The following is a 16,996-nucleotide window of genomic DNA, read 5'->3' as shown; positions in this document are numbered from 1 at the left end:
AGTAAACGACAGTTCTGTATAGGATGATTATTTTTATTTTACCTTAAATTTAATCGACTTAATTTGATTTAAAAATCACCTGCTGTAACACACTGGGAAAAAGTGTTTCATTCGTCCAAGTAAAAAATTTTAGGGTTATGATTCTCATCTATATTTTTTTACTTGAGAGAATAGTTATTTATTTCTCATTGGCTCAAGTTAAAAAAATATAGATGTAAATCATTTTTATTGGATGAATGAAAACACTTTGCATCTTTGTTTTATTCGCACCAACATTATTTGATTTTAACATTTTGGAATAATCTATTTATATAGCATACTTTTATTTAGTCTGTAAATAAAGACACTGGTAAATACCTTTTTTTATTTAAAACCAAATTTAAAAACTAAACTACTGAATGCTGATCAAGAAACATCTTATTGAATATGTATGCAGTTGTTTTCTTTAATTTCACATGGTTACAGCTAATCTTTAAATTTAAGGCCAGCTCTATGTAGTTTCAACCCAATTCAAAAACAAAAGCTAAATGCTGATGTCTGTAACATCTATGTTTGTATTGAATGTAGGCTACTTATTGTGCATATACTGCCATTAATTTCAGATGGTTGCAGTTATTGTTTTCAATAGCCAAAAGCCAGTTTGGCCTATTAAATACCAAATAAACATCTTGTTTATGCACACTTTCCTTCTTTCTTGTTTGTTGCTTAAAGATTAAAAAATAAATAAAAAATCAGAAATCGGTATCGGAATCGGCCAGTTTGTTTGCAAAAAATCGGTATCGGAATCGGCCATGAAAAATCATGATCGGTGCATCCCTAGGAAATACCACAAAACACTTGACTACTTAATTGTGATGTACTTGGCTGAGGAGTTCTTCTTCCATTACCTGAGTCACTTGAACTTTATACAGAGTAACTGAGCACGGTTACATTCAAGTACAGCTTATAGTAGTGTTTTTACTGGCTGCATACCCCACTGATGCTTCTGTTCTTGAGATGAAAGCCCTATAAATCTCCACACAGTGAGGTTTTAAATGCATTCTTCATAAGAAATGTACGCAAACGAACAAGCTTAAACACCACCAGCACTCCGATGGTAAGCTATTGGGACATTATCAGTAACTTAATAAAGATTCCCCTAAAATAACTAACTACTGAGGAAATCAAGCGAGAAACATCCCCCTGTGCAAGAATATTTCACTGTCAGATACTTCAAAACAAATCCTACATTTAAAGAAGCTGTTAATGACAGACTCGGTGTAATAAATAACTCTCAAGAGCAAGCCTATTCTCTCAGCAATAATAGTCTTAATGCAATCTCTAAATGTGCTTTTCATGACAAAATGAAATAAATAAATCATTCATCGCCTCTGGACAAAAGTGCTGAGCGTTGTGAATAATGCAGGCACATGTTAAAGGCTTATTAAAATGCTGCTAATTGTGTCCTAATTGCATTGTATCTCTTCACATGATGGACTTGATACAGTCATGCATCACAATATAGCTATAATACTGTTAGTCAAGCATCTAGTCATTACAACTGACCTTTAAAATAATGAAATAAGGATTGCATCTGGAGAGTGTTTGTGCACGGCCGTCTCTCTGAAATGCTCTTCCTGTACCTCACTTTATCAAAAGCCATTTGAGTCAGTCTAACCTGCAGCAGATGTGGTGAGTAATGACCATCATTAATTCAGCCCCAGCACACCTTTCGTCCAGACAGGAATAATGGATCTGCTGGGCCACCTGCACAGCTGTAGCAGACAGCGGAGAAACTAGGCTAACCTCTAGTATTCAGTCTGAAGTTGACTGTACCATCTCTTAATATACCATGCTCACATGGTTGTTTGTTTGAATATAAATAGAAAAGATTCCCAAACTGCAATTTAACACTATTTCACCAATACACATTCATAACTAGTGGTCGATCGATATATCGACAGGGCCGATATTTCGCATTTTTCAAATATCTGCATTGGCAGATAAGTCTTTCTTCCTGGCCGATTTGTTCGAGGCGGGACTTTTATTTTGACAGCACTGAGAGCGGCAGCGCCTGAGCACACACAGTTCTCACACTTTCTCTCGTTTGTCGTTAACAGTTCTGTCTAATACAGACAGAATTCTGTCTAATAATCAGATAGAGCAGTTAAACAAAGGAATTAATGTATACAAAAAGTATTATAACGATTGCTTTTATATTAGTCCTATTAGTAATAGAAAGGCAAACATTATAATACTTTCTTGTTTGCCGTCAGCATTAAGCAAGTGCGCATTTATATTATTTAAACAAATCTTTGAAAGACTAATGAACATTCAATTTCACAAACCTTGGAAACTTAGTCAAATCCAGCTGTAAGATCTTGTGAAGTGTGCATTTTTATCCAGCATGATCGCGTGTTCTCTGTGTGGCAGTCGGTCCGTGTGAATTGAATGGTTTAAACTTTAAACTCGTGCTGCGCTTTATGCATTTGCTCAGAGTCATATTCATGTCATTTTCACTGTGTCCTTTATGTTAAATGAGGGTTTGAAAAATATGAAAATATTGAAAAATTTCCAGTGCACACAAACTTCCCAGAATACTGAGTGCCCTCTTGGTTTCAGTGTTTACTTAATTATATTTTTTATTAAACATTTATTCATTTGTGAAAAATACTCTCATCTAAAGTATAAGCACGTTTCCTTTACACATTTATTTTTTAATCCATTGACAAATTATTTCAAATTTCTTAAATATTAATAATAATAATTTAAAAAAACATATCGGCTATCGGCCCACCTGTTTTCCAAGATATCGGCATTGGCTGTCAAAAAACACATATCAGTCGACCACTATTCATAATGTAGTTCAGTTCTTGATTTGGAGGACACAGATGGTCTCCTCTTCTCATGGGGGTTCTGAGATGCTGCACTGTGTATGAATAGGGTGGAGTCAGTTCACCCATACAGGAGCAACACAACCGTGATGGGCTGCTCCAATTTATACCGTAAATAATTCAGCACAGAAGCACTGCAGTGAGAGTGAAGGATAGTGTTAAAACAAGGGTTCTTTAGAAAAAAGAAGGAATAAAACGTGTTTACTTGTTTTGACTAGGGAGTTGGGCATTCATGGATATTCTCAGTTTTTACACGTGCCAGATTTCATTTCTTTTTAAAGACAACCCACCTGGGGCCAGCTGCACCAGTCATGTTTGTAAGTAAAAACTTAGAGTAGGGGTAGCATAAGTGGGAAAACATACACTATACAATATCTGACTGTTGCACTATTAAATTTGAATGAAAGTCTGCAACCAGGAATGATAATTGGAATTAAAATTGCAGGCCAGTGGTGTCATACAGCTCATGTTTTACCTGAGAGGCTTCAATCTGGAAAAAAAATAAAACGGTAAAATGTTTTTGTTCTAAACTTAACTTTTTTGCTTGTTTGTTTTACACACCTAGGCCTATACTGTATCCAGTTTTATATATAATGTAAGAAAACATGTTTTTGTTTATAATTTAATACATAAAACTGAAAAATTTTAAGAGTATTTAACAATATATTTGTTCTTTACTATTATTTATATATTTTATAATAAAACTTTTCTAGAATTATAAATAAATGTTTAATAGAAACATAATTATTGTAATTAAAATGTTTGGCTTATTTTATATATATATATATATATATATATATATATATATATATATATATATATATTATATATATATATATATATATATATATATATATATATATATATATATATATATATATATGCATAAATAATGTGAAAGAAATGATACAGTGCTTCATGTTTACAGACAAATGTCTTTTTCCCAAGACGTTATCTGTCAAAATAGAGGACATGTAACGAATAACAAAAATGAAAATATGAAAATATTGACATTGCATATTAATACATGTAGGCTACCACCCTAAAATAGGCTACCACTTTTAATGCGCCGATGCAAAGTAAACGACAATTTCTTTAGAATAATATAACACATAATTCATAATATAAATAATACTGCACACCTTTTAAATGTATCAAATCTAAAATATGGTTTAATACCATGTAGTTTAGAGAAAATATAAGCTCAGGCTCAGGCACAGGCATGACATCTATCCTGCTTGAATTCGTTCTAAGAAATGCACATAACTTCATAAGTACCAAACTTTCATCTGTGAATATTGCATATTAAATATAGTAAATATTTTTAATATTTTAACAATAGTGTTTTTCTTTCATTTTCCATGACTGAAGCCGTCAAATGTAACACATCAGCGAGGCAAAACTGACGTCTATTTGCGAAAATGTGCTGTGATGCGCTTGTTTGATAACTTGTGGTTAAAGCGCCACTCAGTGGTCAAAAGCTGCAAATTCACTTTACAAACGCCGTGGCGGCGGTACGTGCAGCAGTAAAAAGGGCCTCTAGGCTGTCCACCTACTGTATATATACATATACATATATATACATAACAAAATAAGAGAGATCAACCCAAATGCATATTTTTTATTTAGTATTGTCCTAAGATATTTCACATAAAACATGTTTACAAAAAGTCCACAAGACCAAAAAAATTTAATTAAGTTAAATTATTAAAATAACCCCCCTCCAAAGTTTGGGAACCCTTGATTCTTAATATTGTGTGTGGTTACCTGGTTGATCTATGTTCATGATCATGTTCATGAGTCCCTTGTTTGTTCTGAACAGTTAAACTGAACACTGTTCTTCAGAAAAATCATCCATGTCCGGCAGATTCTTCAGTTTTCCAGCATCTTTTGCATATTCGAACCCTTTCCAGCAGTGACTGTATGATTTTGAAATCCATCTTTTCACACTGAGGACGGTTGAGGGACTCAAACACAACTATTAAAAAAGGTTCAAACATTCACTGACGCTCCAGAAGGAAACATAATGCATCTGTGCTGAAATTATTTACTACCAAACAATCATTTTGAATTCATAATGATCCATCATGTACGTTTGTATATTTCCTTGAGAAAACTAATCTCTACCTCACAGTGACGACGAGAGAGAGAGAGAGAGAGAGAGAGAGAGAGAATGTTTTACATGACATAATGGGGTGTGGCTTACCTTGATTGAACTGTCACTTTCAAATTGATTGATCTTTTAAAACCCAAGCTGACTAAACTCAAACCATTTAAAACTCCAACAACTAACCCATTCTACTAAAAGCACTGCAGACACAATGAGATGAATTCATTTCATTGCCTTATACTGTTAAAGACTTACTACTCAACTTGCATACCATAATGCCCCTATGAATCGCTTTTACGAGTGTCCTTTTTTATTTTTTTTAGTCTAGTGATGACATACTTCCTACTAAAACGGGAAGTGTTAGACATATTTTAAATATCTGATAGCCTTTAGCTAGACCACAGCCATAAACCATTGCTTCCGGCTAGTCAGCTGCAGGTTCTATAGGAGGAAGGAAATTCTAATAGAAGATGGGACAAAGTCTTTATAATACAGGATAAATAATCCTTCTTTTTTTTTCTTCTTTTTTTGTCTCTTTTCCAGGAGAACAACTTTTCATTTTCTGACTATATTTGCCATTTAAGAGGCGAAAAGACCTGGACTCAAAAACACAAAAACTTTAATTTTGATGTAATGTAGTCTTTTACACAATGACCTAATCAGAATTAATTTCTACTAATTAAGTAAAAATAGTTTGTTTACTTAATCACAGGTGTCGTTAACAACACTGATGGGTCTTGGCTGCTTAAAAAGATTGTGTTAATGATTGCAAGCTTCAGCTGCAGAAATGCAGTTATAAACAACTGGGCAAAGGTCACGACCATCTGACCATAAACTTACCCAGCCTCCATTTTCCTCGATCCAGTTTTCCAGTGGCCCGTTCAGGTAGTCTGTCATCCAGTGTGCAATATTATCTACCTGGGACGCCATCTCCCGGTTCAAGCTCTCCACACACATGGTCCCACCAAACTCAAAGAAAGCGACGATCCGCCCCCAATTCACTCCGTCTCTGAAGAGCTCTTCAGCCACAGCTAAGAAGCTGCGTTGTGCTGCATTGGCACTGAATGTCATCTGGTGGGACATCTCCTCAAATTCACGCTGGTACATCCTTTCTATCTGGTCACCAGCCTCGCGTATCGCCCGGTAGATCCTCGAATAAGGGTCTGAACGTGTGACCCGGTTTGCCATCAGGCATTCAGAATTGTTCCCCCCTCCGGCTGAGGGAGCTTGGAGCCTCCGGTCAGAGTTTGGAGAGGAGTCCTCCACTCCCGTATTGATGGTGTCCTCCCCGGAAGATTGAAATTTCCACTCATATCCTTTCTTTAAAAGTTTGTGATTGAGGTATTTCTCCACAATATTCCGATTGTCATAGCGAATTTCGTTGGCCATCGTTATTAAAAACGAAGAAAAAAAAAAAACAGGCGAGAGCGGGAATAAGTCGGTTACTCGATGTACATCGTAAAGGAAAACGTTCTCTCACAGAGAAAAGCTCCAAAAAATGTCAAATTCACATCACGTTGACGTGAGTTCTCTTTTTAAAACGCAATTTTTGAGGAAAATTATATTATTTAGTATCACATGCATTGGTTATGACTCATAAATACGGTATTTTTTTACTTTATAACCAGAACTGTCAGCAAACCTGCACGGTGATGGATGGATGTATATAGACCGGATTGGCCGTTGCTGCAGCGCGGTCAAGATCCAAACGCCTCTCGAGCGCTGCGCGAGGAATGCCCTTCACTGCTCAAACTCAATGCGCTTATATTCCAATGAACCTCCAGCCAAGAGCAAGAAGAAAAAACGCGACTTCGTTGACGTTACAAGAACGAAGAAGAGAGTTAAAGCAAACGATGTATTTCTAACAATTTTACTGACAAACGAGGTCCCAGAAAGACGGAAGAGAAAATAGCAACCAAGTCAGCGCACGAAAAAGCACTTTTGCTGTGTGTAAAATGTACATGTAGATTTCCACGCGCTTTGGCAAGATGCAGTTTCTCCAACGCGCGGCACGGTTCGTGCAGAAATTAAGCGTGCTCCGTCACCGCCGACGAATGACATCGAGGCTTGCGCGTTCATTGAAGCGACGCTAGAACGCTCTTGAAACTGAATACTGAAGATACTCGCTCACGGGGGCGGACACTTCACATCACTTCACTTCCTTTACGTCACACCCATTCATTGCTTTTGGCGTAGTACTCTCCAGATGAAGTGTATTTATGGTGTCTGGGTTCGTTGTGTTGAAGTGTACTTCTTTTCATTCCTTTCAGTTTGGTCAAAGCTGCTTTTCATTATTCCCACAGGACTCCGTAATTCAGGCGAGTTTTTAACAAGGTTCTCACATTCTGACAAATAAATTTATATTAGGGGAACCAGGGAGTGTCATAACACAGTTTAGTCAATCATGTAGACATTCAATCTGTATTTCACAGGCTTGTCTAAATGCAAGCTTTACATGAGCATCAAGTGTGCATACAGGCTCTTAGACACCTCTTCTGATAATTTTTTTTCACTCGTCTGTCAGAAATCTTGTGAGGAGCACCTGGTCTTGGCTGTTTTGTAGTGAAATAATGTTCTTTCCACTTCCATATTACAGTGCTCACTGAAACATTCAGAAGTATATTGAAATCCTTATTCCGTTACCAATGCCATCGATATGTTTTGCAACAATAAGGTTGCAAAGGTCTTGAAAGAGCTCTTTGCTTTTACCCATCATGAAATGTTTCTTGCGTGACACGTTGATAATAAGACACCTTTTTATAGGCCATCAGTTGAGACTGAACCAGCTAATATTAATTTCCACTGACAAGGGGCAGGATTTCTTTCTAATTACTGATAGATTTATGCTGGTGTCTTGGCTTTCCATGCCTTTATGCAATATATATATATATATATATATATATATATATATATATATATATATATATATATATATATATACTCATACAAATAATACTTTTTGAGTAGTTAATAATAAACCATTCAAATAATAAATGATGCAATTAAAAAAAGTCAGAAGTTCTACTTTCTATAAAAGTTCACTGATGTTAAATTCACACTTATAGTTCACAAGCAGTGACAGCTGTGTGACTTCATCTAAAACTGTTTTAAACTCTGTGAAACTACAAAAAATGTATTTGTCATACAGAGCTATTTGTGTGAACTGTAAAGGTTTTCAAAATAGTGAAAGATATACACCACCTCTTTTATACAGAAACACACTCATAAAGTCATTTTAGGCAGATGGAAAGTGATTGGATTAACTCAGACACCTCAGCCTACAGTATAACACACTCTCTCAGAACCTGCCCTAGCCAATCACGTTAACACATATTCACCTCCATGGTAGTCAGGTATCAGGTTAAATGTACCAACACATGCTTTGTTCTCAGTACAAACAGTACAAAGCCAGAATACTGGAGCAGCTCAGGGTTTAATTCAGTGCATTTATTTAGATTCACACTGGAATATATTTTTTAAGGCTGTCGGTTGCACAGCATTATTGAGTTTGGAACTTCTCATTAATTCAATCCTGATACATTTTTAGTCATTACGGTGGAATGAATTAATTACGTATTTATTTCCACTGTTTCTTTTCATAGTCCCACTTATGAGAGAATCCATGGACGGGGTTCACTCTCATATCTATCATCCTCTGCGTCTGCTGGGCAACCGACTCTTCAGACAAAGTGTGCGGAACATCACCATACACTGCAGAGAGAGAGAGAGAGAGAGAGAGAGAGAGAGAGAGAGAGAGAGAGAGAATGGTTGACATAAAGAAGTAATATTCTTAGTTTAAATACAAGTTGTTCTTCCAAATTTTATAATTTGGTCATAAGTTATTCTCCATCTTGCATTGGAATTTTAATTTAGCTTTATTTAAATGTTATTTGTTTGTTTCACAGAATAACAAATTATTTATTAAGGGTTCAAAAAGCTTAAGATGAAACTCCGTAATTAGAAAAAAAAAAGTGTTAAAGAAAACAATGGGGGTGTCAGGTGTGAAAAACAGTTAATTGTGCAAAATCCCCGTATATTTTTCTCCTAAGAGGAACTGCAGACCTGTCAGAAAAAAAGTCAACAATAGCACACAGCAAAAAATTAAGAGTCCTAACAGAGGGCAGCACCTAACAGATCACTCTTCTGTGGAGTTATATCCTCCAGGCAAAGAACAGGGGACAAAAAAATAAAATAAACAAATTAGAGAAAACATTTGCGTCTGCACAGCATGCACAAACCCGTCTGCTAATATCACAGACCTGGTTCATGTAAAAATAGAGATAATAAACATGCAAATGTACTCGGTCTAAAAAAGGTTTCAGTGGAGGGTCCTATATTATTTCTTAACTAAATCATAAGAATGAAGCACTGAAATAGCAGTGTTCAAAAATCCACACGCTTCTACTATCATTAAAAATATAATTATAGTATAATTTTTTATTAAATAGTTTTATATTATCAGCATAACAGCATACATTTGAATTGAAAAAGATTTAAACACATTTTCACCAGCCATTTCTCCAGTTTTATGATTCTTCAGAAATTATTGTAATACTCTAATTTGTTGCTCAACTAATGACCAATTATTAATATATATTGTTTTATTATTTTTTATGGCGTACACAGTTTGTATGTATGTATGTATATATATATATATATATATATATATATATATATATATATATATATATATATATATATAAACTTTTGAAAAGTAGTGTATCCCTGTTTCCACAAAAATATTAAATAGTTAACTGTTTAACTATTAACTGTTTTCAACATTAATAATAATTTTAGCAGCAAGTCAGTATATTAGAATTAGGTATGATCTGAAGGATCATGTGACACTGAAGACTGGCCTAATAATGCTGAAAATTCAGCTTTGCCTTCGCAGGAATAAATTACACTTTAAAATATATTAAAATAGAAATGCAAAATTATACAGATATTTCAAAATCAATGCATTATTTATAAACAAATAGATGACTGCATTAATTTCTTTTTTTCACAAATTTTCTATTCTCTTTATTTCCAGGTTTAGATTTCGAATCCCAGATTCTCAATCTGGACTCAGACTGTATATCTGGTATTTGGTTTATATTGTCATTTTTTTCAAGGGTATAGTTTCTGTCACACAAACACGTTTTTTTTGCCAGTTGGAGTCGGTACACCTGCCCTGAGGTATGTACAGGAAATTTAGTTCAGTTTTCAGTGAGTTGTGAGGCAGAGATGCTTGCAAACCCCAGAATAAGAACCTGAAGGTGTGACTCTATCCCAGGTGGCTTTCCAAAAAAAATAATTTCTTTCATCTCCTCTTTAAATCCCAACAATTGCTAAAGTTAACCTCAGACGACTCTTAATACCTAACCCTAATGAGTTTGAAGAACAGCAGCCCAGAGCGAGTTTTTCAAGTCATGACATGAGCCAGACATTGTGGGAAATACCCAGCGCTCAACTGACAACTGACATTTGGACTTCTGTACCTTCCTTGCTTTGATGCGGCTACACCCCTCTTTCTCCCCCACAAGGATCCTCACCAAACTTTTGTTTTCACAGTTTCTCTGTATTCCTCCCTCCTTGCGTTATTTTCCTCTACTGTATCTCTCCTGAGGTGATGTAGCATTGACTTCCTTCCTCAAAGAACTAGGCCTCTGAGATAGAGATGGAGAAGACTCATCTGCTTCCGACAAGATCCCGCTTACACACTTATACAAACACACACACACACACAGGCACACAATGCACACTCATTCTGTTTTAAACATGTCAACTGATTTCCATCCGTCTTAGGCACACACACAGCCTTAGAAATCTTCTTATCGTTTGTAAAGAAGTTCAGCTGGGTCTAAAGGGATTCTTGAACTGAAGCCGTGGCTCAAACAAGTAAATCTTTACCCTCTTTTCCGCTTCTTTAAACCGTTGGCTGCAAAGCACAACCCAGTCCAATTATTTCAGCGGGAGTGTGTGCTGCAGGTTAAAAGGCCATGCCGATTCTTCCATCTGACATGAGAAATCAGAGCAATTCCTTGCTATGAGAACTGATGGTCACATTAGAGGAAAAGTAATAAAAGTCCCAAAGAACAAAATCCAATTGAAAATGAATTCTAAGCAAGAATTCTATGCCTTAAATTTATAGCCCACTCAAAAACATAAATTCTGTCATCATTTACCCCCTATCATGTTGTTTCAAGCCTGTATGACTTTCTTCCATGGAACAGAAAATATAATATTGGCAACCAAACCGTTTCGGGACCCATTGATTTACATGATATGGACAAAAAAAATACTATGGAAGTCAATGGGATACAAAGAAAATATTTTGAAGAGTATTGGCAACCAAACAGTTTTGAGTCCAGTTGTATGGGAGAGGATTAGGGCCAAGCGATAATAAAAAACTGACATCCAAAGTAAGGACATAATAAATAAAATATTACAGAAGTTATGGGCACAATTGTTAAGAATATTGGCAATCAAATGGTTTTAAATCCCACCGACGTTCATAGTATATGGACAAAAATACTATAATATGGAAGTCAATGGAGCCTATGTTTCCCAACATTCTTCAAACTATCTTTTGTGCTCCACATAAGAAAGAAATTTATACAGGTTCGGAATAAGGGTGAGCAAATGTTTTTGCATGGACTATACCTTTAATTTAGCAGAAGCCAATCTGTTGATTTTGGATTTGACAACGGTTTCTGATTTCAGATTGGATGAATATATAAATCATCAACACAATTAAACCCAGCTAAATCTCACATCAAAGCAACGGAGCGTGTCCGGAATGATGAAATGCCTGAAATTCAAGCATTTAAGGCTTTCCTGCCATGATAATCTGGTAATCAAAAACCATTATGCATCATTTAGAGGATGTATACATATGAATATCTTCATATATACACCCACCATAGACACGCTGCCACCACACCAGCAGCCCTGTGAAGCCAAGGAAGATGAAGACGCCCCCGAGGACAGTCATCCACTCTTTGGAACCTTGCCTCATCTCTGCGTACGACAGCTCATGGGTGAGTCTGTACACTGGAGAAAAAAAAGAAAGAAAGAGAAACACACCACAGATGATCTGAATAGTAATTGTTGGATTTAGGAGCTTGCCCTGCTTGCATGCACATTTGGAAGGCAAGGTGGCTGGCTGCCATTCAAGTGAAAACAGTTAAACAAGGCTGCCATCTGGTGGGAAAGAACTTTTAAAACCTGAGGCCAAATAAACGTGAAGTCATTAACATATCTGCCATTATCATTATGATTCCCAAGATCCATGACCCATTTACTATATTAATAATTTAGCCTTAAGGGATCTTACTCAGGTAAAATAATCTATTATACATCACAAAGGACTATAACACTGAAATAAATATAAAAACATAATAATAAATTATCAAAATATATTTTAATACAGAAAATGTACACATACAAAATATAAAAATATATTTTTATATATTCATATACCAGGCTGTACTGATAACTAAGGAGTGATTTGTGACATTAAGCTTATACTGGAATTGGAAAAATCCTGCTGAATCCTCGCAACTTGAGAAGCAAATAGCTCTAATAGCCACTCAAGAAATTGATCAGTTTCTGCCAAGTGTTCAGTCAGCATTGAAAGCTTTAAGACCCAAATATTTTAATCATTTATATTGGTAGCTGAATTGAATGCAACGTGGCAATGGGGTCAAAAAGGCTGTTCTTCATAACTGTCCAGTTAAAAATCCAAGAGCAATACTGGCTACATTATATACCCAGAAAAAAAAAAGTGCATATTATAATTGTATATTTTATTTAATAATTTTTTATATGATATATATATATATATATATATATATATATATATATATATATATATATATATATATATATATATACTGTATATATATATATATATATATATATATATATATATATATATATATATATATATATCATATAAAAAATTATTAAATAAAATATACAATTATAATATGCACTAACATTTAAAAGTTAAGTGGGTTATACGATTAAAAAAAAATGTTTTTTATGTTTTTCAAATAAGTATTTTATGCTCACCATGGCTGTATTTGGTTGATTATGAATACAGTAAAAACAGTAATTTTGTAAAATATTATTACAATTTACAATACATTTTCTATTTTAAATGTATCTTAAAATGTAATTGATTCCTAGTGAAAAGCTGAATTGTATTATTGCTATCAATGTTAAAACCAGCTGTGCTGCATAATATTTTTATTGAATTCTTTAATCTTTACTGTCATTGTTGATCAATTTGACGTGTCTTTGTAGAATAAAAGTATTCATTTCTTTGTTGAAAACAATCTTATTTACCCTAGACTTCTTAATGGTCATTGTGGCGATTGGGGCGGGGCTTAGAGCCGGGGGAACAGAGCGATGCTGGTGAAGTGATTGGAAATGAGCGACACCTGCTCGACCCACCGGTCTCGAGTCCCACGGAGGAGATGGAAGGATATAAAAGAGGAGCGACGACAGTGAAGGACGAGAGAGGACCAGGCCTGGATTTATTTTGTGTTTTGGTTTTGTCTGTTTTTACTTTATTTTATTATTAAAAGCTTCATTTGATTGTCCGCTGGTTCCCGCCTCCTTCTTCTCACGAAAGAATATTGTTACAGTCATATTTTCCTTACAGTACCTACTTTCAGTAAAAAATTACATACGAGCATGTTTATAGCTACAGCAATTGTAAAGACAAATCTGGTTATTCGGGAGCCCTGTGAGTGAGTAACAGTTTCCTCCACACCCAGGGTCAAAGTCTAACCTGTTCTTATAACAACAGGAAATTTTATGACTGATTTATATGCTTTTTAAGCAGTAGATGAAAAAATCTTAACGTTAGCCTAAGTTAGATTCAGATTTACAGGCGAGTTTCTCCTCCTTGGTGAGCTGGGTCCATGATCCCTTCTCTTTCTCTTTGAGTTTCTTCTGTTCAGCACTGAGATTTCGGACAAATGGAACATCGGGCAGTGGTGTATCCAGACGGTTGTTGTACTGAGGAATGGAGCAGTCAACCACATCAATATCTGAGAACAAATGCACAAGAACAACAACAGTCAAAATGTGAACGCATCTGTCCAAATAGATTGTTCCTTGAGAGAGTGCTGTCACCGTGAGTGTGTGCAGCCCAGGCAGCAGATGAAGTTGACACCCTCCTCCAGAATCCGGACTGCAGTCCCCGCACAAGTGCACGAGAAGCCAGCATCTAAAAAAAATGCCAACATGTATTGGCCAGACTCATGGACAACTTATTGAGCTTTCAGGTAAGTCACACCAGGACTAACATGACAAAAACTGGGTCTCAAAACCTAAGGAGGTGACTTTCTGCACTTTGACCAAGCTGACAGTTTTCACCAAGTCCCTTACAAAAGAAAAGAATTGGTGCTACAATGGTGCACTGATAATACCAAATATGACCTAACTGTTTAATTGCATGCTATACGAGTTTAGAATGAAGACCACCCAAACAAATGTAACTCTGTCATCATTTACTACACCTCAAGTTGATCCAAACTATGAGTTTCCATCCTCTGTTGATTTGTTTGTTTGGAGAACGTTTGGAACCACACAATTGACGGAAGCAATTAACTTCCATAGTTTTTTGCTCCATGCTGTGGGGGTCGATGGCTACCGTCAACTATTTGGTTACACACATTCTTCAAAAACCTTCTTTTATACTCTTTCTTCTTAAGAAACTTTTAAAGGGATAGCTCCCCCAACATGAAATGTTTGTCATCATTTATTCCCTCATGTCAATCCAAACCTGTGTGCATTTCTTTCTTCTGTGAAGGTTAGAAGAATGTTGGTAATCAAACAGGTATGATTCCCTTTGACTTACCATACCATTTCATCAATGGAAGTCAATAGGCACTGAAACAATGGTGACTATTCTTCAAAATATCTTCTTTAACATTAATTTGCATGCAAGAAATGTTACTTTTATAGAGAATCCCACAGTAGTATTGGAGTAACTGTGGTTACCATGGTGAATGCTAGGGGCTGCCTACTGTACATAAAGAGCATTTTAAATGACATGAGTGACTGACTAGACAACCTTTGCTTATGATGCTGCAGTGAAAGTATCCAGGCAGTGACCGTGAATGTAGCTCGTCTGCAAGTTGAATACATGCAAATGGAAAACGTTAGATGTCTTTGCTCATGATAAAGGGGCGGCGACATGCCTATGATAGTGGAGATGGATTTAAAAGATCAAATTTCATCCTTGTGCACCTGACACATATGTTTGTTTTAAATATAAACGCGCAGATATTGAACTAAAGTGGAGAAAGCCACTGTGTGCTTTCTGGCACGTAGTGTTGTGGAATATTCTGCAGCCAAATTACTTTACGGGGGGCGTGACATCAATATCGAGCGAAGTGAAACAATGCGAATCTAAATATAAAATCACCACGCGCGCATTCTTTCAATATTTGCAAACGACAAATGTTGTTGAAAAGATACATAGCTAGCTCATGCAAACATACTCTGAGATATTATAAAAGCCTAATATTAAGTAGCTAATATTAAATAGCCAGTTATTAGGCTATTCGTCTATGTACAAAATATTATTTCAAGTTCAAAACATTGAAAAAAAATAAATAAATAAATAAAATCCAAAAATATTAAAAAGTGAACATTTTTTAAAATTTAGCAAACTATTTAAAATAAATGAATAAAATAAATAAATTTGAATATAAATACCTGGTTTCAGTTAAGGAAATAGCATGCCCTCGTTCGAGAGGAACTTTTTTTTAAAGTGTTACATTAATCTCACACGCCCATCTGCAATGGAGCGTTTGCAAAATATCATCACTGATATTTATATTTTATAAATACCAACTATTTATTTAGTGCTCAATAACACCACATCCATATGAATTTACCTTGAGATATGAAGGTCCGAGCTTGTCGACAAGAAGTTGCCTACGTGCTCTTTCTTTATGGTTTCATGGATCAGTTAGTAGCGGGTGGATTGTAAGTCAGGTGTCTGTCGCTATCAGCCAAATGAACCAATGAGCGCGAGGCAGGAACCAGCTCGCCAGAGGCGCACAGCGCTCCACAGCGCGCGCACCAAACGCTCGAGGGGACATTTAAGATTAAGCTACAGGTTGGTTATGACTGACAGTTTTTTTCTTGGAGACAGAATTGTAATTCATCAACAATGTCCTAAATGGTGTTTCTACTCACATCTAGAAATCTGGCACATTATTTCGTCAGGCAGGTTTTGGTAATCTCCACATATTCTTTTGACTTCTCTTTAGGCTACTAATATGTTACACGTTACTAAACGGGAAGGAAATAATAGTAATTTAACTCTATAAAGCCATGCAATGTTTAATACATGAATAATGGCTTCACAACTTTGCTAAAACTACACTCTCCTGCTATAGATGGTTTATAATTTTTAAGAGCATTTATTTAGAGTACAATGTTTCAGAATTTAATCTTACGTTTGGCCATAAAAAAACAGCAACATCACCTAATTGTATGGTGCTCTGTATAAAACTGATTTGTAGTTTTTCTGCGCGATTTTGAGAAGTAGCTCTGTATTTTCACTTTAGGTCTATCATAAAATATAATCCATAAAAGCCTTATGTATCTAATATGATACAAAACATAAGACAAATACAGTTAAAATGTGTATAAGTTCAATAAACAGTTCAATTTAATAACATTTGATTTTCGGACTATTTCCTGGATTGAAGACACGGAAGAAGCCAGGCAGCTTGTTAAGTGAAATTGCATCCAGGAGCAACAAGTAAGGCATTTTCGAGATGAATAAAGTATACTTTGTTAAGTTTGCAAACTTTCACTTTTAGCACTTAAGAGCAGCAATGCAATTTCGTAGAAGTCACACATGATGTTTCCGTTCCGTCAGGTTTTAGGCGCAACTGGCATGTCACGTGACCAGACACGCCTCTACAGTATTATACACACATGAATGTGACTATTTAAAAAAAGTTAATGTGTTAAATATGTTAATATATAATAT

At 35.5% G+C, this 16,996-nt stretch overlaps 2 protein-coding genes across 3 annotated transcripts in view; both read right to left on the bottom strand.

Annotated features, from left to right (window-relative positions):
• LOC128013154 (apoptosis regulator Bcl-2-like) overlaps window positions 1-6,622 on the bottom strand; it is a 53,281-nt gene extending 46,659 nt beyond the window's left edge. Inside the window, exons 1-2 of one of the 2 annotated variants that reach the window (XR_008183249.1) lie at window positions 5,824-6,622; window positions 4,641-4,851 (exon numbers count right to left, since the gene is read on the bottom strand). Coding sequence is in view for 1 of the 2 variants with exons in the window: in XM_052595895.1 (XP_052451855.1) it covers window positions 5,824-6,372 (549 nt within the window). In the remaining variant the exon portion in view is untranslated. The remainder of the gene's footprint in view (window positions 1-4,640; window positions 4,852-5,823) is intronic. The other variant, XM_052595895.1, reaches the window with a different exon arrangement.
• A 1,787-nt stretch (window positions 6,623-8,409) lies between these two features.
• On the bottom strand, window positions 8,410-16,044 carry LOC128013636 (cytochrome c oxidase subunit 4 isoform 1, mitochondrial). The gene is made up of 5 exons (XM_052596751.1): window positions 15,888-16,044; window positions 14,116-14,209; window positions 13,869-14,030; window positions 11,890-12,021; window positions 8,410-8,694 (listed from the first exon to the last, which is right to left on the bottom strand). The coding sequence occupies exons 2-5, from the start codon at window positions 14,207-14,209 to the stop codon at window positions 8,561-8,563; spliced, it is 522 nt and encodes a 173-aa protein (XP_052452711.1). The 5' UTR covers window positions 15,888-16,044; the 3' UTR covers window positions 8,410-8,560.
• Window positions 16,045-16,996: the final 952 nt, after the last annotated feature.

Source organism: Carassius gibelio, chromosome B24 (assembly GCF_023724105.1).
Source record: "Carassius gibelio isolate Cgi1373 ecotype wild population from Czech Republic chromosome B24, carGib1.2-hapl.c, whole genome shotgun sequence".
NCBI classification, from domain to species: Eukaryota; Metazoa; Chordata; class Actinopteri; order Cypriniformes; family Cyprinidae; genus Carassius; species Carassius gibelio.
Note: the sequence above shows the minus strand (reverse complement) of the source record. Positions and strands in the feature narration are given on the sequence as shown.